The 20,605-nt window shown below is 42.3% G+C and overlaps 1 protein-coding gene and 2 long non-coding RNA genes across 36 annotated transcripts; 1 reads left to right on the top strand and 2 right to left on the bottom strand.

The window, feature by feature from the left end:
* Positions 1-5,776: 5,776 nt before the first annotated feature.
* Positions 5,777-6,773, bottom strand: LOC127932525 (uncharacterized). Of its 19 annotated transcripts, none has more exons than XR_008145835.1 (6): positions 6,656-6,773; positions 6,560-6,623; positions 6,336-6,495; positions 6,176-6,303; positions 5,952-6,143; positions 5,777-5,887 (listed from the first exon to the last, which is right to left on the bottom strand). It is a non-coding gene; the product is annotated as an uncharacterized LOC127932525 (long non-coding RNA). The 19 variants fall into 19 exon arrangements; XR_008145833.1 differs by having other exon boundaries at positions 6,528-6,623; positions 6,656-6,760; XR_008145823.1 differs by having other exon boundaries at positions 6,336-6,623; positions 6,656-6,762.
* LOC127932524 (GTPase IMAP family member 7-like) lies at positions 6,671-13,304 on the top strand. The gene is made up of 3 exons (XM_052528385.1): positions 6,671-6,814; positions 7,007-7,078; positions 12,020-13,304. The coding sequence occupies exons 1-3, from the start codon at positions 6,805-6,807 to the stop codon at positions 12,973-12,975; spliced, it is 1,038 nt and encodes a 345-aa protein (XP_052384345.1). The 5' UTR covers positions 6,671-6,804; the 3' UTR covers positions 12,976-13,304.
* Positions 13,305-18,332: 5,028 nt separating this feature from the next.
* LOC127932523 (uncharacterized) lies at positions 18,333-20,209 on the bottom strand. 16 transcript variants are annotated; one of them, XR_008145813.1, is made up of 5 exons: positions 19,937-20,208; positions 19,772-19,854; positions 18,784-19,688; positions 18,537-18,701; positions 18,333-18,454 (listed from the first exon to the last, which is right to left on the bottom strand). It is a non-coding gene; the product is annotated as an uncharacterized LOC127932523 (long non-coding RNA). The 16 variants fall into 16 exon arrangements; XR_008145820.1 differs by having other exon boundaries at positions 18,784-19,606; XR_008145819.1 differs by having other exon boundaries at positions 18,784-19,194; positions 19,277-20,209.
* Between the last annotated feature and the right edge of the window lie 396 nt (positions 20,210-20,605).

The raw sequence follows: 20,605 nt of genomic DNA, 5'->3' as shown, positions 1-20,605 counted from the left end.
CTGAAAGGTTACAAGATCAAATCCCTGAGCTGACAAGGTAAAAATCTGTCGTTCTGCCCCTGAACAAGGCAGTTAACCCACTGTTCCTAGACCAGTTAACCCACTGTTCCTAGACCAGTTAACCCACTGTCCCTAGACCAGTTAACCCACTGTCCCTAAGGCTGTCATTGACCAGTTAAATAAGAAGTTAACCCACTGTTCCTAGACCAGTTAACCCACTTTCCTCAGTTGAAAATAAATTTGTTCTTAACTGACTTTTTTAAAAAATGAAATAAATGCAGTGCAATCTACAGCATTAATGCTGTAAAACACATTGAAGTTATTTTACTGTGCATTCTGTGTTTTACTGTTGAAATTACAGAACAGTCTTACAGTGTACTGCAAGTTCATGTTTTCTACAGTTTACTAAACCACTACTGATTTAGAACCATGAAGTTACCTCAAGTCAACACAAAGACAACAGGAACACCGCCTCCGCTATTCCAGCACCATTTTAACTTAAACATTTAAATATCATCAAATCAAGAAAGCTACATCTGCATAGTATAATACACAGAAAACACACTTAAAGATACCAAAACAATTGAGTCCAATCAATGTTGCTAAATATCACGTGGCTTCCTTGGTACTGATTTCTGTCTGTGTGCACAAGTAAAACAAAACATGTTGACTCGCCCTACTTGTAGACTAGTTGAAGGCCAACGCCATCCTCCTCTCTTTCATGTTGGCTAAACGGTCTATGACTCTGTCATACAGTACACCTTTCATTCTTTGTTGTCATAGGCTACCTAGCTAAAATGCTTGCTAGCTTAAATTCCTCACATTGGCAACAGTGAACCAGCTAAGTTAGCTAGCTAGTTTAAGTGAGCCTACATCTAGGCTAAGATTGAACTTCAATATTCTCAGGCCAGTGGTACAACATTAATTTATGGTTAGATCAGAATGCTGTCATAATCATTGAACTGTACAGACAATTAAGTCAAAAACTAAGTCTCCATCCATGGCTTAGGAAAGGGTCAAGTTAGCCAGCCAGCTACTGCAGGACATCAACACAAACAGACCAGAAACACACAAGTTTTTAATGAGTATTACCTTTTTCTTAGGATGTGATTTGATTGGTGTATCCCTTGGGGCTGTTTTGCTGCACCAGGACAACCCAAATTTCAGCTCAACGCTGATTAGCTCATTATGTTATATCGTTTTTATCAAGAGAGGCTAAATGCTTGCTGGCATCAATCAACTGCTACGGCGACAACATGGTATATATTCTATTTTGGTCCAGACGGCATCAGACACATCCTGAGACAGAGGGGCGTTTTCCTCGCTCGGATGGTTTCTCTGTTGAGATTCAGCCACTTGCAAATTAACGGAAACTGATGTTAACATGGGTGAAAAGTGATTGCATTCGTTTTGGAAGAGGCTGCCTCCTGGGCCTCACTTTCAATAAAAGTGATGAAAGTTATGCACGTAGAGTTAAGAAAGATGCCCCTCCTTTCCCCCTTTTATCTGTTCCCGTAACGGGACAAAGCCCGGTGCACCACGGTTCAGGTTAATCAAACTCCCTCAGTACAGGACTCAGGTAATCAAGGCAATGTAACAGATCCCCCTTCAGAAGTGTGGGCCTTTTTGAAACCAGCACCACCTATTCTGTCCTCCACCTCCCTCAGCCTTTCTTCTCTTCCACCTATTCTGTCCACCACCTCTCTCCCCTTCCACCTATTCTGTCCACCACCTCTCTCCCCTTCTCTTCTCTTCCACCTATTCTGTCCACCACCTCTCTCCTCATCTCTTCAACACCATCTACAGGACAATAAGAAATACTGCAGGCCAGTTATGGTTTATTTGTGTGTGCTAATTATGATGCCATATTTTTTAAATGTAAAATAAAAAAAACTAAATTCTTCAGCTTTTGCTCGTGGGCGTGGAGAGGTGTGGCCCTCCCCCTTCTATTCACATTTCTGGGACCCTATCAAATGAACAGGGTCCCAGTGCTCCTGTCTTGAGGAGCAGACAGATAGGAAGCCCTGGCTACACAGGCCAGACATCTGAGGGACCTTTTTATTTGTAAACAAGCTTTGTTTTAAATTCTTCACTTTTCCTCTCTTTCTGGTCTTTTAGAGTTCCCACCTGTCTTGAGGAGCGTATGTCTGGTCTTTCTGAGTTCAGCTCTGTTTTAGACAGCTCTCTTTCTGGTCTTTTAGAGTTAGAGGTCACTGTAGAGCGCATGTGTGGTCTTTTAGAGGTCACTGTAGAGCGTATGTGTGGTCTTTGTTTAAAAAATGGCCTGCGTTCCAATGTTTAAAAAATGTACTCATGACTAACAGTATCATTTTTGAAATCCAATTAAATAAAATAACAGCGTTGTCATCTAATTAATCGTTATATTCCATCAAGTCCAAGACCAGCCTGATGATTTCCTTTTAGATTTGACGGTCTTTCAAAAATCCAGATATCTTGCATTTTGCTAGAATGGAAGCTAGTATATTATCTTTGTTTTTGAGTGTAATTGGGCTTCAAGTATCAAGCAAGAATGTATCCTCATGTGGTTTAGGGATAAGAGTTATAACACCTTGTTTTAATGACTATGGAAGCTCTCGTTTTTCCATGGCTTTCTTAAATGTGGCAAGTAAGAATTAGAGGTTTGCCCATCAGTACCAGGGGATGTGATATTTTTCAACTGTGTGATATCAAATCTGATCTCCTTTGTGGTCAAATCTTCGCAGCAAACTTTATTGAATTCCTCATCAACAGAATTGCCATCAGGAATGGAGCTGAATAATTTATTTCAATTAAATCAGGCAAGAGTCATTAGTATCAATTCTTCTAAACGTTTGCAGTGAAGTCTAATATTGATTTATTATCCTCAGTGACTATGGCATCAATGTTGAGTCTCCTAACCATGTTCAGTTCACCTATTCTCATCAATGTTGAGTCTCCTAACCATATTCAGATGACCTCTTCTCTTTTACACATTAAATATATACCTGCTGTCCTTTTCTAACCACTGTTTTCTAGATCTTATAAAAGCACCTCTTTAAACGTGACATAGGAGAATATAGGTGGATTGAGACGCAGCCAATGCACAAAAAAAACATACATGTCCAGCTTAAATTTTGATTTTTATGGGGATGTTAGTTTTATGCTAATTTGATTTGCATGGGGCATTGATCTTAAGTTCTCAAATGGAAATTAAAAAAGTGCAATGAATTTAGGAAAATGTAGCCATCAACCATCTGCCATACAGGAAGTGCAAATTGCTAATAGTTCATGTAGGAATCAACCGTCTGCCATACAGGAAGTGCACATTGCTAATAGTTCATGTTGGAATCAACTGTCTGCCATACAGGAAGTGCACATTGCTAATAGTTCATGTTGGAATCAACTGTCTGCCATACAGGAAGTGCACATTGCTAATAGTTCATGTAGGAATCAACTGTCTGCCATACAGGAAGTGCACATTGCTAATAGTTCATGTTGGAATCAACTGTCTGCCATACAGGAAGTGCAAATTGCTAATAGTTCATGTAGGAATCAACTGTCTGCCATACAGGAAGTGCACATTGCTAATAGTTCATGTTGGAATCAACTGTCTGCCATACAGGAAGTGCACATTGACTAATAGTTCATGTTGGAATCAATTTGTCTATATTTTATACAGGAAGTGCACATTGCTAATAGTTCATGTTGGAATCAACTGTCTGCCGTACAGGAAGTGCACATTGCTAATAGTTCATGTTGGAATCAACTGTCTGCCATACAGGAAGTGCACATTGCTAATAGTTCATGTTGGAATCAACTGTCTGCCATACAGGAAGTGCACATTGCTAATAGATCATGTTGGAATCAACTGTCTGCCATACAGGAAGTGCACATTGCTAATAGTTCATGTATGGAATCACTGTTTTACCACAGGAAGTCTAGTTCTAATAGTTAATTATACTCTATGATGCAGTAACTATATTTACATTTTTAAATGTAGTTGGAAGGGAAATCGTTACAGTTGTCTGTGTGGCTGAAAGAGTAATGTTGATGATTTTACAACACAAATGTACTTTCTGTCTCTCTCACTTTCTCCTCCTGTCAGCTAACATCCTCTCCTTCTAAATGAGAAAGGAAAGAGTTGTTGGGTGAGGCTGAAGAGTAATGTTGATGATTATACCACAAATGTACTTACTCTGTCTCTCTCTCTCACTTTCTCCTCATCCTCCTGTCTCTCCTCCATCTCCTCATCCTGAGAGAGAGAAAGATGTAGAAACACATGTCTAGCTACTTCACTTCAGGTTCAGCAACACCAGAAAGTCAGAGAAGTTTGAATCATCATTTTTTCATGTGTCAGGACCCGGTTACGAACCCGGGTCTCCGGAGTGAGAAACAGCCAACTGAGCCACGAATAGTCGGCAGAACCCAGAAGATGAGGCAGACACAGCAGTACTTGAGACGGTGTATTTAATGAAGTAAAAAAGTGAAGTCCTTCAGGAAAACATGTAACTCCACAACCTCAAAAGGAATTCCACAAGAACAAAGGTAATCCTCCAAGACAAAAAGGTAAATCCACAAGGTGGAAGGTATAACATAAAAAGCCTCAAAAAGATACTCAAAAATAAATAAACAAACAAAAACAAAATTCCACAAGCGAGTCCACCGGGATCAACAAGAGTACACAGAATACTAGGGCTGGGTGCTAACATACAAACACAGAGCAAAGAACTGATGAAAACTAAGGGTTTAAATACAATCAGGGGAAACGAGGCACAGGTGCAAATAATAATGGGGATCAAGGGAAAACAAAAGGTCAAAAAGCACAATGGGGCATCTAGTGACCAAAAACCGGAACAACCCTGGCCAAATCCTGACATCATGTACAGATGTAAAATCTTAATTTGATGTAAAATCTTAATTTGCAAAATAACACTGCGGAAACGGGATTTTAAAGTTTTGTCGATAATGTTGCTTGATCGGTGGTTAGGCTATTAGCTGGACTAAAGTACTGCAGTACTGTAAAATAGTGTTAATATGATCACATGTTAGTGTGGGTTTTCAGTTCATTTATGTTAATCACAAAGCAGGAAAATTCTCAGCAACAAAACAGTGATTCAATTAATATCCGACAGCTATATGCATTGTTGTACGTGGTTGAATCAACTCTATATGTATTCAAATCTGTCATTCATTCTTCAGAACTTGGCCTACATTATCACTACCCACCCTCTTGGGTCTCCACGCCCTTAGCCTTGCCTTGGCATGGCCCCTTAGCCTGGCCCCTAGAGCCTGGCCCCTTACAACCAACCCCTAGCCTGATCTCTAGCCTGGTCCTTACAACCAACCCCTAGCCTCATTACTTCAGCCTACATACTTCCTGTAGATCTGGAGGAGTTGGACAGGTATAAGCAACATGGTAGTGACTCCACCTTGCCTTCTGATAGGTTAGGTGGAACTTCCACCATACTGCTGATACCTACCCAAGCCTTTCAGATCTACTCCAGTCCCTGGGGGATTGGGGCTAGGGGATGCAGAGGGTAGGGAAGTTTTAAGAAACAGTCCACGTGTTCATCCCAAATGGCACTCTGTTTCCTATATAGTGCACTACTTTCGACCAGGGCCCTGCTCTACAGTAGCAGACTATAAAGGGAATAGGGTGCCGTTTGGGACACAGGCCATGTTTGTCAGAACTGTAGACAATCCAGGGAAGCAGGAACCTCCCCTCCATTCTGCCAGATGCACAGGATATTCCTTTCTTTGTTTGTGAGAAAACGTCAGTACTCAGACCGCTGGTTCAACGCAGGCAGGGGACCTGAAAGAGCTGGTTCAACGCAGGCAGAGGACCTGAAAGAGCTGGTTCAAGGCAGACAGAGGAGCTGAAAGAGCTGGTTCAACGCAGACAGAGGACCTGAAAGAGCTGGTTCAACGCAGGCAGAGGACCTGAAAGAGCTGGTTCAACGCAGACAGAGGACCTGAAAGAGCTGGTTCAACGCAGGCAGAGGAGCTGAAAGAGCTGGTTCAACGTAGGCAGAGGAGCTGAAAGAGCTGGTTCAACGGAGGCAGAGGACCTGAAAGAGCTGGTTCAACGCAGACAGAGGACCTGAAAGAGCTGGTTCAACGCAGGCAGAGGACCTGAAAGAGCTGGTTCAACGCAGGCAGAGGACCTGAAAGAGCTGGTTCAACGCAGACAGAGGACCTGAAAGAGCTGGTTCAACGCAGGCAGAGGACCTGAAAGAGCTGGTTCAACGCAGGCAGAGGACCTGAAAGAGCTGGTTCAACGCAGGCAGAGGACCTGAAAGAGCTGGTTCAACGCAGGCAGAGGACCTGAAAGAGCTGGTTCAAGGCAGGCAGAGGACCTGAAAGAGCTGGTTCAACGCAGACAGAGGAGCTGAAAGAGCTGGTTCAACGCAGGCAGAGGACCTGAAAGAGCTGGTTCAAGGCAGGCAGAGGACCTGAAAGAGCTGGTTCAACGCAGGCAGAGGACCTGAAAGAGCTGGTTCAACGCAGGCAGAGGAGCTGAAAGAGCTGGTTCAACGCAGACAGAGGACCTGAAAGAGCTGGTTCAACGCAGGCAGAGGACCTGAAAGAGCTGGTTCAACGCAGGCAGAGGACCTGAAAGAGCTGGTTCAACGCAGGCAGAGGACCTGAAAGAGCTGGTTCAACGCAGGCAGAGGACCTGAAAGAGCTGGTTCAACGTAGGCAGAGGGAGCTGAAAGAGCTGGTTCAACGCAGGCAGAGGAGCTGAAAGAGCTGGTTCAACGCAGGCAGAGGGAGCTGAACGAGCTGGTGACATTTGACAATATATTGGCAAAGAGGGACAGAACCATGACTGAAGGTAAAACATTTGGTTTAATATCTTATCTTATATAATGAAACCTCATATACATGAACTGTTTGAGAAGGATGTAGCAGACTGAACTGTTAATTCAACCTGGAACACTCGTAGCTATCACAATGATTCTGTACTTCAGCTAATACAAGACTGTTTTACACTGAACTGAAATATACTTGTATGTTATCCTAACAGCTACACCACTGAGAGAGATGGAGCTGAAACGGCAGCCTGAGTCTGATGGGTGTGGCGCAACAAATCATGATGGTATGTACTCTGTTTGGACTGTGATGTTATGGTCTCTAATGGTTGAGTCAGATCATGATGGTATGTACTCTGTTTGGACAGTGATGTTATGGTCTCTAATGGTTGAGTCAAATCATGATGGTATGTACTCTGTTTGGACTGTGATGTTATGGTCTCTAATAGTTGAGTCAAATCATGATGGTATGTACTCTGTTTGGACAGTGATGTTATGGTCTCTAATGGTTGAGTCAAATCATGATGGTATGTACTCTGTTTGGACAGTGATGTTATGGTCTCTAATGGTTGAGTCAAATCATGATGGTATGTACTCTGTTTGGACTGTGATGTTATGGTCTCTAATAGTTGAGTCAAATCATGATGGTATGTACTCTGTTTGGACTGTGATGTTATGGTCTCTAATAGTTGAGTCAAATCATGATGGTATGTACTCTGTTTGGACAGTGATGTTATGGTCTCTAATGGTTGAGTCAAATCATGATGGTATGTACTCTGTTTGGACAGTGATGTTATGGTCTCTAATGGTTGAGTCAAATCATGATGGTATGTACTCTGTTTGGACAGTGATGTTATGGTCTCTAATAGTTGAGTCAAATCATGATGGTATGTACTCTGTTTGGACTGTGATGTTATGGTCTCTAATGGTTGAGTCAAATCATGATGGTATGTACTCTGTTTGGACAGTGATGTTATGGTCTCTAATGGTTGAGTCAAATCATGATGGTATGTACTCTGTTTGGACTGTGATGTTATGGTCTCTAATAGTTGAGTCAAATCATGATGGTATGTACTCTGTTTGGACTGTGATGTTATGGTCTCTAATAGTTGAGTCAAATCATGATGGTATGTACTCTGTTTGGACTGTGATGTTATGGTCTCTAATGGTTGAGTCAAATCATGATGGTATGTACTCTGTTTGGACTGTGATGTTATGGTCTCTAATGGTTGAGTCAAATCATGATGGTATGTACTCTGTTTGGACTGTGATGTTATGGTCTCTAATGGTTGAGTCAAATCATGATGGTATGTACTCTGTTTGGACTGTGATGTTATGGTCTCTGTCAAATCATGATGGTATGTACTCTGTTTGGACAGTGATGTTATGGTCTCTAATGGTTGAGTCAAATCATGATGGTATGTACTCTGTTTGGACAGTGATGTTATGGTCTCTAATGGTTGAGTCAAATCATGATGGTATGTACTCTGTTTGGACAGTGATGTTATGGTCTCTAATGGTTGAGTCAAATCATGATGGTATGTACTCTGTTTGGACAGTGATGTTATGGTCTCTAATGGTTGAGTCAAATCATGATGGTATGTACTCTGTTTGGACAGTGATGTTATGGTCTCTAATGGTTGAGTCAAATCATGATGGTATGTACTCTGTTTGGACAGTGATGTTATGGTCTCTAATGGTTGAGTCAAATCATGATGGTATGTACTCTGTTTGGACAGTGATGTTATGGTCTCTAATGGTTGAGTCAAATCATGATGGTATGTACTCTGTTTGGACTGTGATGTTATGGTCTCTAATGGTTGAGTCAAATCATGATGGTATGTACTCTGTTTGGATGTGATGTTATGGTCTCTAATGGTTGAGTCAAATCATGATGGTATGTACTCTGTTTGGACAGTGATGTTATGGTCTCTAATGGTTGAGTCAAATCATGATGGTATGTACTCTGTTTGGACAGTGATGTTATGGTCTCTAATGGTTGAGTCAAATCATGATGGTATGTACTCTGTTTGGACAGTGATGTTATGGGTGAGTCAAATCATGATGGTATGTACTCTGTTTGGACAGTGATGTTATGGTCTCTAATGGTTGAGTCAAATCATGATGGTATGTACTCTGTTTGGATGTGATGTTATGGTCTCTAATGGTTGAGTCAAATCATGATGGTATGTACTCTGTTTGGACAGTGATGTTATGGTCTCTAATGGTTGAGTCAAATCATGATGGTATGTACTCTGTTTGGACTGTGATGTTATGGTCTCTAATGGTTGAGTCAAATCATGATGGTATGTACTCTGTTTGGACTGTGATGTTATGGTCTCTAATGGTTGAGTCAAATCATGAATGTACTCTGTTTGGACTGTGATGTTATGGTCTCTAATAGTTGAGTCAAATCATGATGGTATGTACTCTGTTTGGACTGTGATGTTATGGTCTCTAATGGTTGAGTCAAATCATGATGGTATGTACTCTGTTTGGACAGTGATGTTATGGTCTCTAATAGTTGAGTCAAATCATGATGGTATGTACTCTGTTTGGACAGTGATGTTATGGTCTCTAATGGTTGAGTCAAATCATGATGGTATGTACTCTGTTTGGACTGTGATGTTATGGTCTCTAATAGTTGAGTCAAATCATGATGGTATGTACTCTGTTTGGACTGTGATGTTATGGTCTCTAATGGTTGAGTCAAATCATGATGGTATGTACTCTGTTTGGACTGTGATGTTATTGTCTCTAATGGTTGAGTCAAATCATGATGGTATGTACTCTGTTTGGACAGTGATGTTATGGTCTCTAATGGTTGAGTCAAATCATGATGGTATGTACTCTGTTTGGACAGTGATGTTATGGTCTCTAATAGTTGAGTCAAATCATGATGGTATGTACTCTGTTTGGACAGTGATGTTATGGTCTCTAATGGTTGAGTCAAATCATGATGGTATGTACTCTGTTTGGACTGTGATGTTATGGTCTCTAATGGTTGAGTCAAATCATGATGGTATGTACTCTGTTTGGACTGTGATGTTATGGTCTCTAATGGTTGAGTCAAATCATGATGGTATGTACTCTGTTTGGACTGTGATGTTATTGTCTCTGTCAAATCATGATGGTATGACTGTTTGGACAGTGATGTTATGGTCTCTAATGGTTGAGTCAAATCATGATGGTATGTACTCTGTTTGGACTGTGATGTTATGGTCTCTAATGGTTGAGTCAAATCATGATGGTATGTACTCTGTTTGGACTGTGATGTTATGGTCTCTAATGGTTGAGTCAAATCATGATGGTATGATGGTATGTACTCTGTTTGGGACAGTGATGTTATGGTCTCTAATGGTTGAGTCAAATCATGATGGTATGTACTCTGTTTGGACAGTGATGTTATGGTCTCTAATGGTTGAGTCAAATCATGATGGTATGTACTCTGTTTGGACAGTGATGTTATGGTCTCTAATGGTTGAGTCAAATCATGATGGTATGTACTCTGTTTGGACAGTGATGTTATGGTCTCTAATGGTTGAGTCAAATCATGATGGTATGTACTCTGTTTGGACTGTGATGTTATGGTCTCTAATAGTTGAGTCAAATCATGATGGTATGTACTCTGTTTGGACTGTGATGTTATGGTCTCTAATGGTTGAGTCAAATCATGATGGTATGTACTCTGTTTGGACAGTGATGTTATGGTCTCTAATGGTTGAGTCAAATCATGATGGTATGTACTCTGTTTGGACAGTGATGTTATGGTCTCTAATGGTTGAGTCAAATCATGATGGTATGTACTCTGTTTGGACTGTGATGTTATGGTCTCTAATGGTTGAGTCAAATCATGATGGTATGTACTCTGTTTGGACTGTGATGTTATAGTCTCTAATGGTTGAGTCAAATCATGATGGTATGTACTCTGTTTGGACAGTGATGTTATGGTCTCTAATGGTTGAGTCAAATCATGATGGTATGTACTCTGTTTGGACAGTGATGTTATGGTCTCTAATGGTTGAGTCAAATCATGATGGTATGTACTCTGTTTGGACTGTGATGTTATGGTCTCTAATGGTTGAGTCAAATCATGATGGTATGTACTCTGTTTGGACTGTGATGTTATGGTCTCTAATAGTTGAGTCAAATCATGATGGTATGTACTCTGTTTGGACTGTGATGTTATAGTCTAATGGTTGAGTCAAATCATGATGGTATGTACTCTGTTTGGACAGTGATGTTATGGTCTCTAATGGTTGAGTCAAATCATGATGGTATGTACTCTGTTTGGACAGTGATGTTATGGTCTCTAATGGTTGAGTCAAATCATGATGGTATGTACTCTGTTTGGACAGTGATGTTATGGTCTCTAATGGTTGAGTCAAATCATGATGGTATGTACTCTGTTTGGACTGTGATGTTATGGTCTCTAATGGTTGAGTCAAATCATGATGGTATGTACTCTGTTTGGACTGTGATGTTATGGTCTCTAATAGTTGAGTCAAATCATGATGGTATGTACTCTGTTTGGACTGTGATGTTATGGTCTCTAATAGTTGAGTCAAATCATGATGGTATGTACTCTGTTTGGATGTGATGTTATGGTCTCTAATGGTTGAGTCAAATCATGATGGTATGTACTCTGTTTGGACAGTGATGTTATGGTCTCTAATGGTTGAGTCAAATCATGATGGTATGTACTCTGTTTGGACAGTGATGTTATGGTCTCTAATGGTTGAGTCAAATCATGATGGTATGTACTCTGTTTGGACAGTGATGTTATGGTCTCTAATAGTTGAGTCAAATCATGATGGTATGTACTCTGTTTGGACTGTGATGTTATGGTCTCTAATGGTTGAGTCAAATCATGATGGTATGTACTCTGTTTGGACAGTGATGTTATGGTCTCTAATAGTTGAGTCAAATCATGATGGTATGTACTCTGTTTGGACAGTGATGTTATGGTCTCTCATGGTTGAGTTAAAACAACACACCACACATTACAGCTGGGCAACTTATAATACTAACTCTACTAGTTACTTTGAGCAGGATGGTTATGGTTAAAATAATCATTGAATGAATCATTGAATCAATTGAATGAATTAAATGAATCAACATACATTATCTCTATTTTACAGCGTGATAGTTGAGTTACTTTAAATGTTTTGTTGTTGTTGCTATAGTTACTGGAAGCTACATTGTCTTTATCTGTGTGGTTTTTACAGGGTCTGGTTTGACCGCTGACCTGAGGATTGTGTTGCTAGGGAAGACTGGAGCAGGGAAGAGCGCAACAGGAAACACCATCCTGGGGAAGAATGTATTTAAAGTGGACTCTTCCCCTGCGTCAGTGACCGGACAGTGTGAGAGACAGAGTGGAGAGGTCAACGGGACGACGGTTCATGTGGTTGACACGCCGGGCCTCTTCGACACAGCCCGGTCGGACGAAGAGGTGAAGGAGAAAATAGAGGAGTGCGTTAACATGTCCGTCCCGGGCCCCCACGCCTTCCTGCTGGTGATCAGGCTGGGGGTGAGGTTCACAGAGGAGGAGAGGAACGCCGTGAGGTGGATCCAGGAGAACTTCGGAGAGGACGCCTCCATGTACACCATCTTGCTGTTCACCTGTAAAGACCAGCTGAAGGGGAAACAGGTGACAGATTCTCTGAAGATGTGTAAAGAGCTGCGGAGACTCTCCATCACGTTAGGAGGCGGGTATCACTCGTTCAACAACGACGCCAAAGACGACCCGGCTCAGGTCCCAGAGCTGCTGGAGAAGATCAAAGAGATGGTGGAGCTGAATGGAGGAGAGCACTACACCAACGAGATGTACCAGAAGGCTCAGAGGAAGATCAGAGAGGCGGAGGAGAGGAGCAGGGAGGAGGAGAAAAGACGGAGGAAGGAGGAGGAGAGAAAGTTAAAAGAAGAGGTAAAGGTCGAGATAGAGAAAGAAAAGGAGGAAGAGAAAAGGGAGAAGGTAGATAAAAAGAGGAATCTCCACATCGCTCTAGCAGTAACAGTAGTGTGTGTAGTAGTAGGGGTGATCATAGCAGCTGCTGCTGATACCACAGTGGCCCTGGCTCTAGCTCCACTCCTACTGGTGCTGGGAGCAGCCAGTGGAATAACGGCTATCTGTCTAAAGAATGGAAGGTGTGGAGCTAAAACACCCGTCTCCGTAGCTGTATAACAATCACATACTGTATACCTCATTAAGGCTGTTTTTACACTGGCAACACAATTCTGATCTTTTGCCACTAATTGGTCTTTTGACCAATCCGATCTATTATCAATAATTGGGCAAAATATCAGAATTTGTCTGCCTGTGTAAAGATCAGAATTAGGCTGCCCGTGTAAAGATCAGAATTAGGTTACCTGTGTAAACGAGGCCGAACAAGACCTAACAACAGAAACATAGATTGAATGATTGATTGATAGATGGTTTTATAGATAGATAGATAGATAGATAGATAGATAGATAGATAGATAGATAGATAGATAGATAGATAGATAGATAGATAGATACAAAAATTGTCTTAAATCTGTTCCTTAAGTATTTCTCTGGGTGTCCAGTGATCTATTTATTTTATCATGTGTTCAGGAATAACATTCATGAACACTTAATAAAGAGAAGTAAAGAGTCTGACTGATGACTAATGTTTTTATTACATTTCTCTGATATGTTTTAGAACACGTTTCCTCCCTGTATTATGTCAGAGTGACTGTCTGCCTTATAGTTTCACTATCTAGATTACAAACCTCGAGAGGAACCAGGCTCTGAGGGCTGTGCCGGGTGGAGATTATAACAGAACATGGCCAAGATGTTCATAGATGACCAGCAGGGTCAAATAATAATAATCACAGTGGTTGTAGAGGGTGCAACAGGTCACCACCTCAGGAGTAAATGTCAGTTGGCTTTTCATAGCCCATCATTGAGGGTATCTCAACCGCTCCTGCTGTCTCTAGAGACTTGAAAACGGCAGGTCCGGGACAGGCAGCACATCCGGTGAACAGGTGAGGGTTCCATAGCCGCAGGCAGAACAGTTGAAACTGGAGCAGCAGCACGACCAGGTGGACTGGGGACAGCGAGGAGTCATCAGGCCAGGTAGTCCTGAGACATGGTCCGAGCGCTCAGGTCCTCCGAGAGAGAGAGAGAAAAAAAGAAAGAAAGAAAGAAAGAAAGAAAGAGAGAAAAAGAGAGAGCATACTTAAACCTCCCCCACGGCACAAGACAAGGGGGGGGGGGGCGCCAACCCAGACAGGAAGACCACGTCAGTGACTCAACCCACTCAAGTGAAGCACCCATCCTAGGGACGGCATGGAAGAGCACCAGTAACCCAGTGGAGAGAGGGGATATCGGATATCACAACATATATAGCCTGCTATGAGGACAGCAGGAGGAATTAATTGAGCCTGCTATGAGGACAAGGAGGAATTAATTGATATCACAACATATGATAGGCTGCTATGAGGACAGCAGGAGGAATTAATTGATATCACAACATATATATGAGGCCTTTCTACCACAATATACAATGTGAAATATTGTGATTAGTATATGTGTATTGTTTCCCTATTATACAGTCTGAACGTAATAAAAAGTGGATCCTCTTTGGGGTAAATTTGAAACCCCATTGGAGCTCACAGGACTATTTATTCTCTCTTTTCTCATACATTCTCTCTCTTCTCATACCTCTCCATCCAGAACTAATAATAATAATAATATATGCCATTTAGCTGACGCTTTTATCCAAAGCGACTTACAGTCATGTGTGCATACATTCTACGTATGGGTGGTCCCGGGAATCGAACCCACTACCCTGGCGTTACAAGCGCCATGCTCTACCAACTGATCCACAGAAGGACCAGAACTGACAACATTCAGCCAGCAGCAAACCACCCTGCATCCCACAGCTGGCTTGCTTCTGATGCTAAGCAGCGTTGGTCCTGGTCAGTCCCTGGATGGGAGACTAGCTCCTGCTGGAAGTGGTGTTGGAGGGCCAGTAGGAGGCAGCCTTTCCTCTGGTCCCCAGGGCAGTGATTGGGGACATTGCTGTCTTTTGGATGGGATGTTTAAACAGTGTCCTGACTCTCTGTGTTCACTAAAATATCCCATGGCACTTATCATAAGAGTAGGCGTGTTAACCCTGGTGTCCAGGCTAAATTCCCAATCTGGCCCTCATACCATCATGGTCACCTAATCACCCTCAGCTTACAATTGGCTCATTCATCCCAGGTTGTCGCTGTAAATGAGAATGAGTTCTCAGTCAATATACCTGATAGAATAAGGGATAAATAAATAAAAGCAGGCAATATTTTAGTTCTGGATTTTCAAGACTATTAACACTGTAAATGCAATTAGGTATGATGAATACATTGTCTTATAAACCGATGTGGGCATTCTGAAAGACGCTTAATAATACAATCAAATCAAATCAAATCTACCTTAAGTTTGTGTGTGAGAGGAATTCAAACTCTGTCTGTGATGTTCCTGCATCATCATTCCTTAAATCACAGACAGTATTCAGAGCTGTTTACTTGTGGAATAGACACGAACTGGAATGCAGTTTTAACCAATCAGCATTCAGGATTAGACCCACCCATTGTATAAAAGGGCATAACTGTCCTGAATCTCTTGTACATTGTAGTTCTCTGAGTCTCAATAAAATACCAGAGGGGAAAACTCACTAGAATTATGGATGATTTCATTTTTACGTCAGCAAGTAGAGAGTGAATTACATCTCATATGTAAATACAAACAAAACAAGTCTGATGTTGGCAAACAAACAGGATGAGACGAGCACAAGTAGCCATGAAACCAGGAAAGCAACCAGAAGGTGGGAACCATTCTCCTGTTAGTCCTATAGGGGCAGTATTTCATTTTTGGATAAAAACACGTGCCCGTTTTAAGCGCAATATTTTGTCACGAAAAGATGCTCGACTATGCTTGGAATTGATAGCTTTGGAAAGAAGACACTCTGACGTTTCCAGAACTGCAAAGATTTTCACTGTGAGTGCCGTTGAACAAAAGCTTCAGGCAAAACCAAGATGTTTGAGCGACCAGGAAATGAACAGGATTTCTGAAGGTACGTTTTCCATGATCGCCTTATATGGCTGTGAATGCGACAGGAATGAACGGACACTTTCTAGCGTTTCCCAAGGTGTCTGCAGCATTGTGACGTATTTGTAGGCATATCATTGGAAGATTGACCATAAGAGACTACAATGCCAAGTGTCCCGCACGGTGTCTGCGTGGAAATTGGTGCGCAAAAGTCAGCTACCAGTATTTTTCCATCCGAATCAGAGAACAAAGAAGGCTTCTAGGACTGCCATTTCAATGAAGAGATATATGACAAAACACCTTGAGGATTGATTCAAACAACGTTTTCCATGTTTCAGTCGATATTATGGAGTTAATTCGGAAAAAAGTTTGACGTGTAGGTGTCTGAATTTTCGGTTAGTTTCGGTAGCCAAATGCATAGTAACAAAACGGAACGATGTGTCCTACACAAGAATCTTTCAGGAAAAACTGGACATCTGCTATGTAACTGAGAGTCTCCTCATTGAAACATCTGAAGTTCTTCAAAGGTAAATTATTTTATTTGATCCCTTTGCTGGTTTTTGTGAATATGTTGCGTGCTAAATGCTAACGCTAAATGCTAAGCTAGCTATCACCACTCTTACACAAATTATTGATTTTCTCTGGTTCTAAAGCATATTTTCAAAATCTGAGACGACAGGATTGTTAAGAAAAGGATAAGCTTGAGAGCAGGCATATTTATTTCATTTCATTTGCGATTTTTAGAAATCGCTAACGTTGCGTTATGGTAATGAGCTTGAGGCTGTAGTCACGATCCCGCATGCGGGATGAGGCGTACTAAGTTAATAACATTGGGAACAGTGGACACTAATGAACAGAAAAACATTAGTTTAGGTGGGGAGATGGTGCTGGTGACTGAAGCTCAAAGGAGGGTTAGGGTACGTTTTAACATTAGCTGAGCCATAAAAAGTTGTCAAAGTCTGTGATGTTTGTGACTATCATTACATGTGAAGACTGCTTTTTTATCAAATAAATTCTCTATGTGTAATTATGTGATTAAACTAATCATGGAAACTTTAATTAACTAGGAAGTCAGGGCACCACGGGACATTTTATAGTCTCTATTTTCCAAATCAGGTACAGTCTTGTATTAATGTATCATTATTACCTCATCAGTTCACATTATTGAAAGTCGCAAACCCTTGGATATCTCACAACCCTAGCCTAAATGATGAATCAGCGATATACAAATTGGCTTAATTATTTATTTACTAACTAACTAAATAATCACAGGAATACATAACAAACAAACAGTTATTGGTTACTAACACAATGCATTGATAAGTCCCTAGGTGGGCTAAACCGGTATGAAGTTCTTGGTAGACAATGGAAAGGGTGGGGACAGATAAATGAGCGGGAAAGACAAAATGGATTCACTACACCACTCGATAATTATATTCATTGAAATGCTAATGGTTTACACATGAACAGCTAGTATTTGCTCTTATTCTGTAGTCATCTATAGTCTCAGATTTGAACCATTTCCAGCTGTGTAGCCATGGTCGCTGCACGCTGTCTGGTCTAATGTAAATTTCGCCAGGAGGGGTTTTATACACGTCTGAGAAAAGGGTGGTCCATGACGCATTAGTTGACGTAATGTCTATGATGAACGTGGCCACTGACCTGGTTAATACTTTACATGGAAGACAATTCTCTCATTTTGAAGGTTAACATCACATTACATCTTTTCACAAATAGTTTCATGTTTAATCACATCGATTTCACAAAATGTAGATGTCAGGGCACCCTTGAAAGTGTCCACAAACAGAGATTCTTAATGTGTGTTTCCTGTTACCTTCATGAGGTCACCAAATGAAACACGCTCGTCATGACTGTCCCTTAGTGTCCACGGACCATTTGCCACATTCTCAAAAGTAGAAATATTGTTTAATTAATCAAACTTTTGATGTCCAAGTGTCTCTCTGTATTCCACAGTTTACATTCCAAACTGGAACACTACAGAGCATAGGGGCAGCGTATTATTTATGACCGACCAGAAAACAGCCGACTTCCCGCTCTCCCCCTCTATAGTCTCAGAGAACAGGCTGTAGAGCAGACCCACTCTAACCTGATCCTTCAGATCGTCACAGGAGAGTCATGACATTCCCCTCTACGAGAGAGAGCAGGCTGTAGAGCAGACCCCTCTGACCTGATCCTTACAGACAATCGTCACAGGAGAGTTCATGACATTCCTCTTTTCAGAAAGAGCAGGCTTTAGAGCAGACCCACTCTAACCTGATCCTTCAGATCGTCACAGGAGAGTCATGACATTCCCCTCTTATGAGAGAGAGCAGGCTGTAGAGCAGACCCACTCTAACCTGACCTTCAGATCGTCAACAGGAGAGTCATGACATTTCCTTTTTGAGTCCAAGAGCAGGCTGTATTCCAGCAGACCCACTCTAACCTGATCCTTCAGATCGTCACAGGAGAGTCATGACTTCCCTCTCTACGAGAGAGAGCAGGCTGTAGAGCAGACCCACTCTAACCTGATCCTTCAGATCGTCACAGGAGAGTCATGACATTCCCCCTCTACGAGAGAGAGCAGGCTGTAGAGCAGACCCACTCTAACCTGATCCTTCAGATCATCACAGGAGAGTCATGACATTCCCCTCTACGAGAGAGAGCAGGCTGTAGAGCAGACCCACTCTAACCTGATCCTTCAGATCGTCACAGGAGAGTCATGACATTCCCCTCTACGAGAGAGAGCAGGCTGTAGAGCAGACCCACTCTAACCTGATCCTTCACATCATCACAGGAGAGTCATGACATTCCCCCTCTACGAGAGAGAGCAGGCTGTAGAGCAGACCCACTCTAACCTGATCCTTCAGATCATCACAGGAGAGTCATGACATTCCCCTCTACGAGAGAGAGCAGGCTGTAGAGCAGACCCACTCTAACCTGATCCTTCAGATCGTCACAGGAGAGTCATGACATTCCCCTCTACGAGAGAGAGCAGGCTGTAGAGCAGACCCACTCTAACCTGATCCTTCAGATCGTCACAGGAGAGTCATGACATTCCCCTCTACGAGAGAGAGCAGGCTGTAGAGCAGACCCACTCTAACCTGATCCTTCAGATCGTCACAGGAGAGTCATGACATTCCCCCTCTACGAGAGAGAGCAGGCTGTAGAGCAGACCCACTCTAACCTGATCCTTCAGATCGTCACAGGAGAGTCATGACATTCCCCTCTACGAGAGAGAGCAGGCTGTAGAGCAGACCCACTCTAACCTGATCCTTCAGATCGTCACAGGAGAGTCATGACATTCCTCTCTACGAGAGAGAGCAGGCTGTAGAGCAGACCCACTCTAACCTGATCCTTCAGATCGTCACAGGAGAGTCATGACATTCCTCTCTACGAGAGAGAGCAGGCTGTAGAGCAGACCCACTCTAACCTGATCCTTCAGATCGTCACAGGAGAGTCATGACATTCCCCCTCTACGAGAGAGAGCAGGCTGTAGAGCAGACCCACTCTAACCTGATCCTTCAGATCGTCACAGGAGAGTCATGACATTCCCCTCTACGAGAGAGAGCAGGCTGTAGAGCAGACCCACTCTAACCTGATCCTTCAGATCGTCACAGGAGAGTCATGACATTCCCCCTCTACGAGAGAGAACAGGCTGTAGAGCAGACCCACTCTAACCTGATCCTTCAGATCGTCACAGGAGAGTCATGACATTCCCCTCTACGAGAGAGAGCAGGCTGTAGAGCAGACCCACTCTAACCTGATCCTTCAGATCGTCACAGGAGAGTCATGACATTCCCCTCTACGAGAGAGAGCAGGCTGTAGAGCAGACCCACTCTAACCTGATGCTTCAGATCGTCACAGGAGAGTCATGACATTCCCCCTCTACGAGAGAGAACAGGCTGTAGAGCAGACCCACTCTAACCTGATCCTTCAGATCGTCACAGGAGAGTCATGACATTCCCCCTCTACGAGAGAGAACAGGCTGTAGAGCAGACCCACTCTAACCTGATCCTTCAGATCCTCACAGGAGAGTCATGACATTCCCCTCTACGAGAGAGAGCAGGCTGTAGAGCAGACCCACTCTAACCTGATCCTTCAGATCGTCACAGGAGAGTCATGACATTCCCCTCTACGAGAGAGAACAGGCTGTAGAGCAGACCCACTCTAACCTGATCCTTCAGATCCTCACAGGAGAGTCATGACACAGTCATAGAAACAGACAGCATATTTTCCAGAATCCTTCTTTATTATAAACTGGGTGGTTGGAGTCGTGAATACTGATTGGCTGACAGCCATGGTATAGCAGACCGTAGTATGTATATATATATATATTTTTTTTAAACTGGGAAGTCAGTTAAGAAAAAATATTTTTACAATGACAGCCTAGGAACATTGGGTTAACTGCCTTGTTTAGGGGCAGAACGACAGATTTTTACCTTGTCAGCTCGGGGATTCAATCTGCAACCTTTTCGGTTAATGGCCCAACGCTCTAACCACTAGGCTCCAACACCCCCTTGTGTGTTATTGCTTAAATAACATTGGTGGACAGTGGACACTAATGACCAGAAAACAAACTGAATTTAGGTGAGAGATGGTGCTGGTGACTGAAGCTCAAAGGAGGGTTAGGGTATGTTTATCATTAGCTGAGCCATATACAGTCATAGAAACAGACAGCATATTTTTTTATCCAGAGTCAATTACCTTCCTACAGATAGTAAAGTCTACAATCAACGACCCAGTTAGGTAATAATCAGCA

Source organism: Oncorhynchus keta, chromosome 10 (assembly GCF_023373465.1).
Source record: "Oncorhynchus keta strain PuntledgeMale-10-30-2019 chromosome 10, Oket_V2, whole genome shotgun sequence".
NCBI lineage: Eukaryota > Metazoa > Chordata > Actinopteri > Salmoniformes > Salmonidae > Oncorhynchus > Oncorhynchus keta.
Note: the sequence above shows the minus strand (reverse complement) of the source record. Positions and strands in the feature narration are given on the sequence as shown.

What these genes read in the sequence shown, in the direction of transcription:
- LOC127932524 (XM_052528385.1), top strand. An exon ending in TGGCGCAACAAATCATGATG is followed by an intron (nt 7,079 to 12,019) that starts GTATGTACTCTG and finishes TGGTTTTTACAG; the next exon opens with GGTCTGGTTTGACCGCTGAC.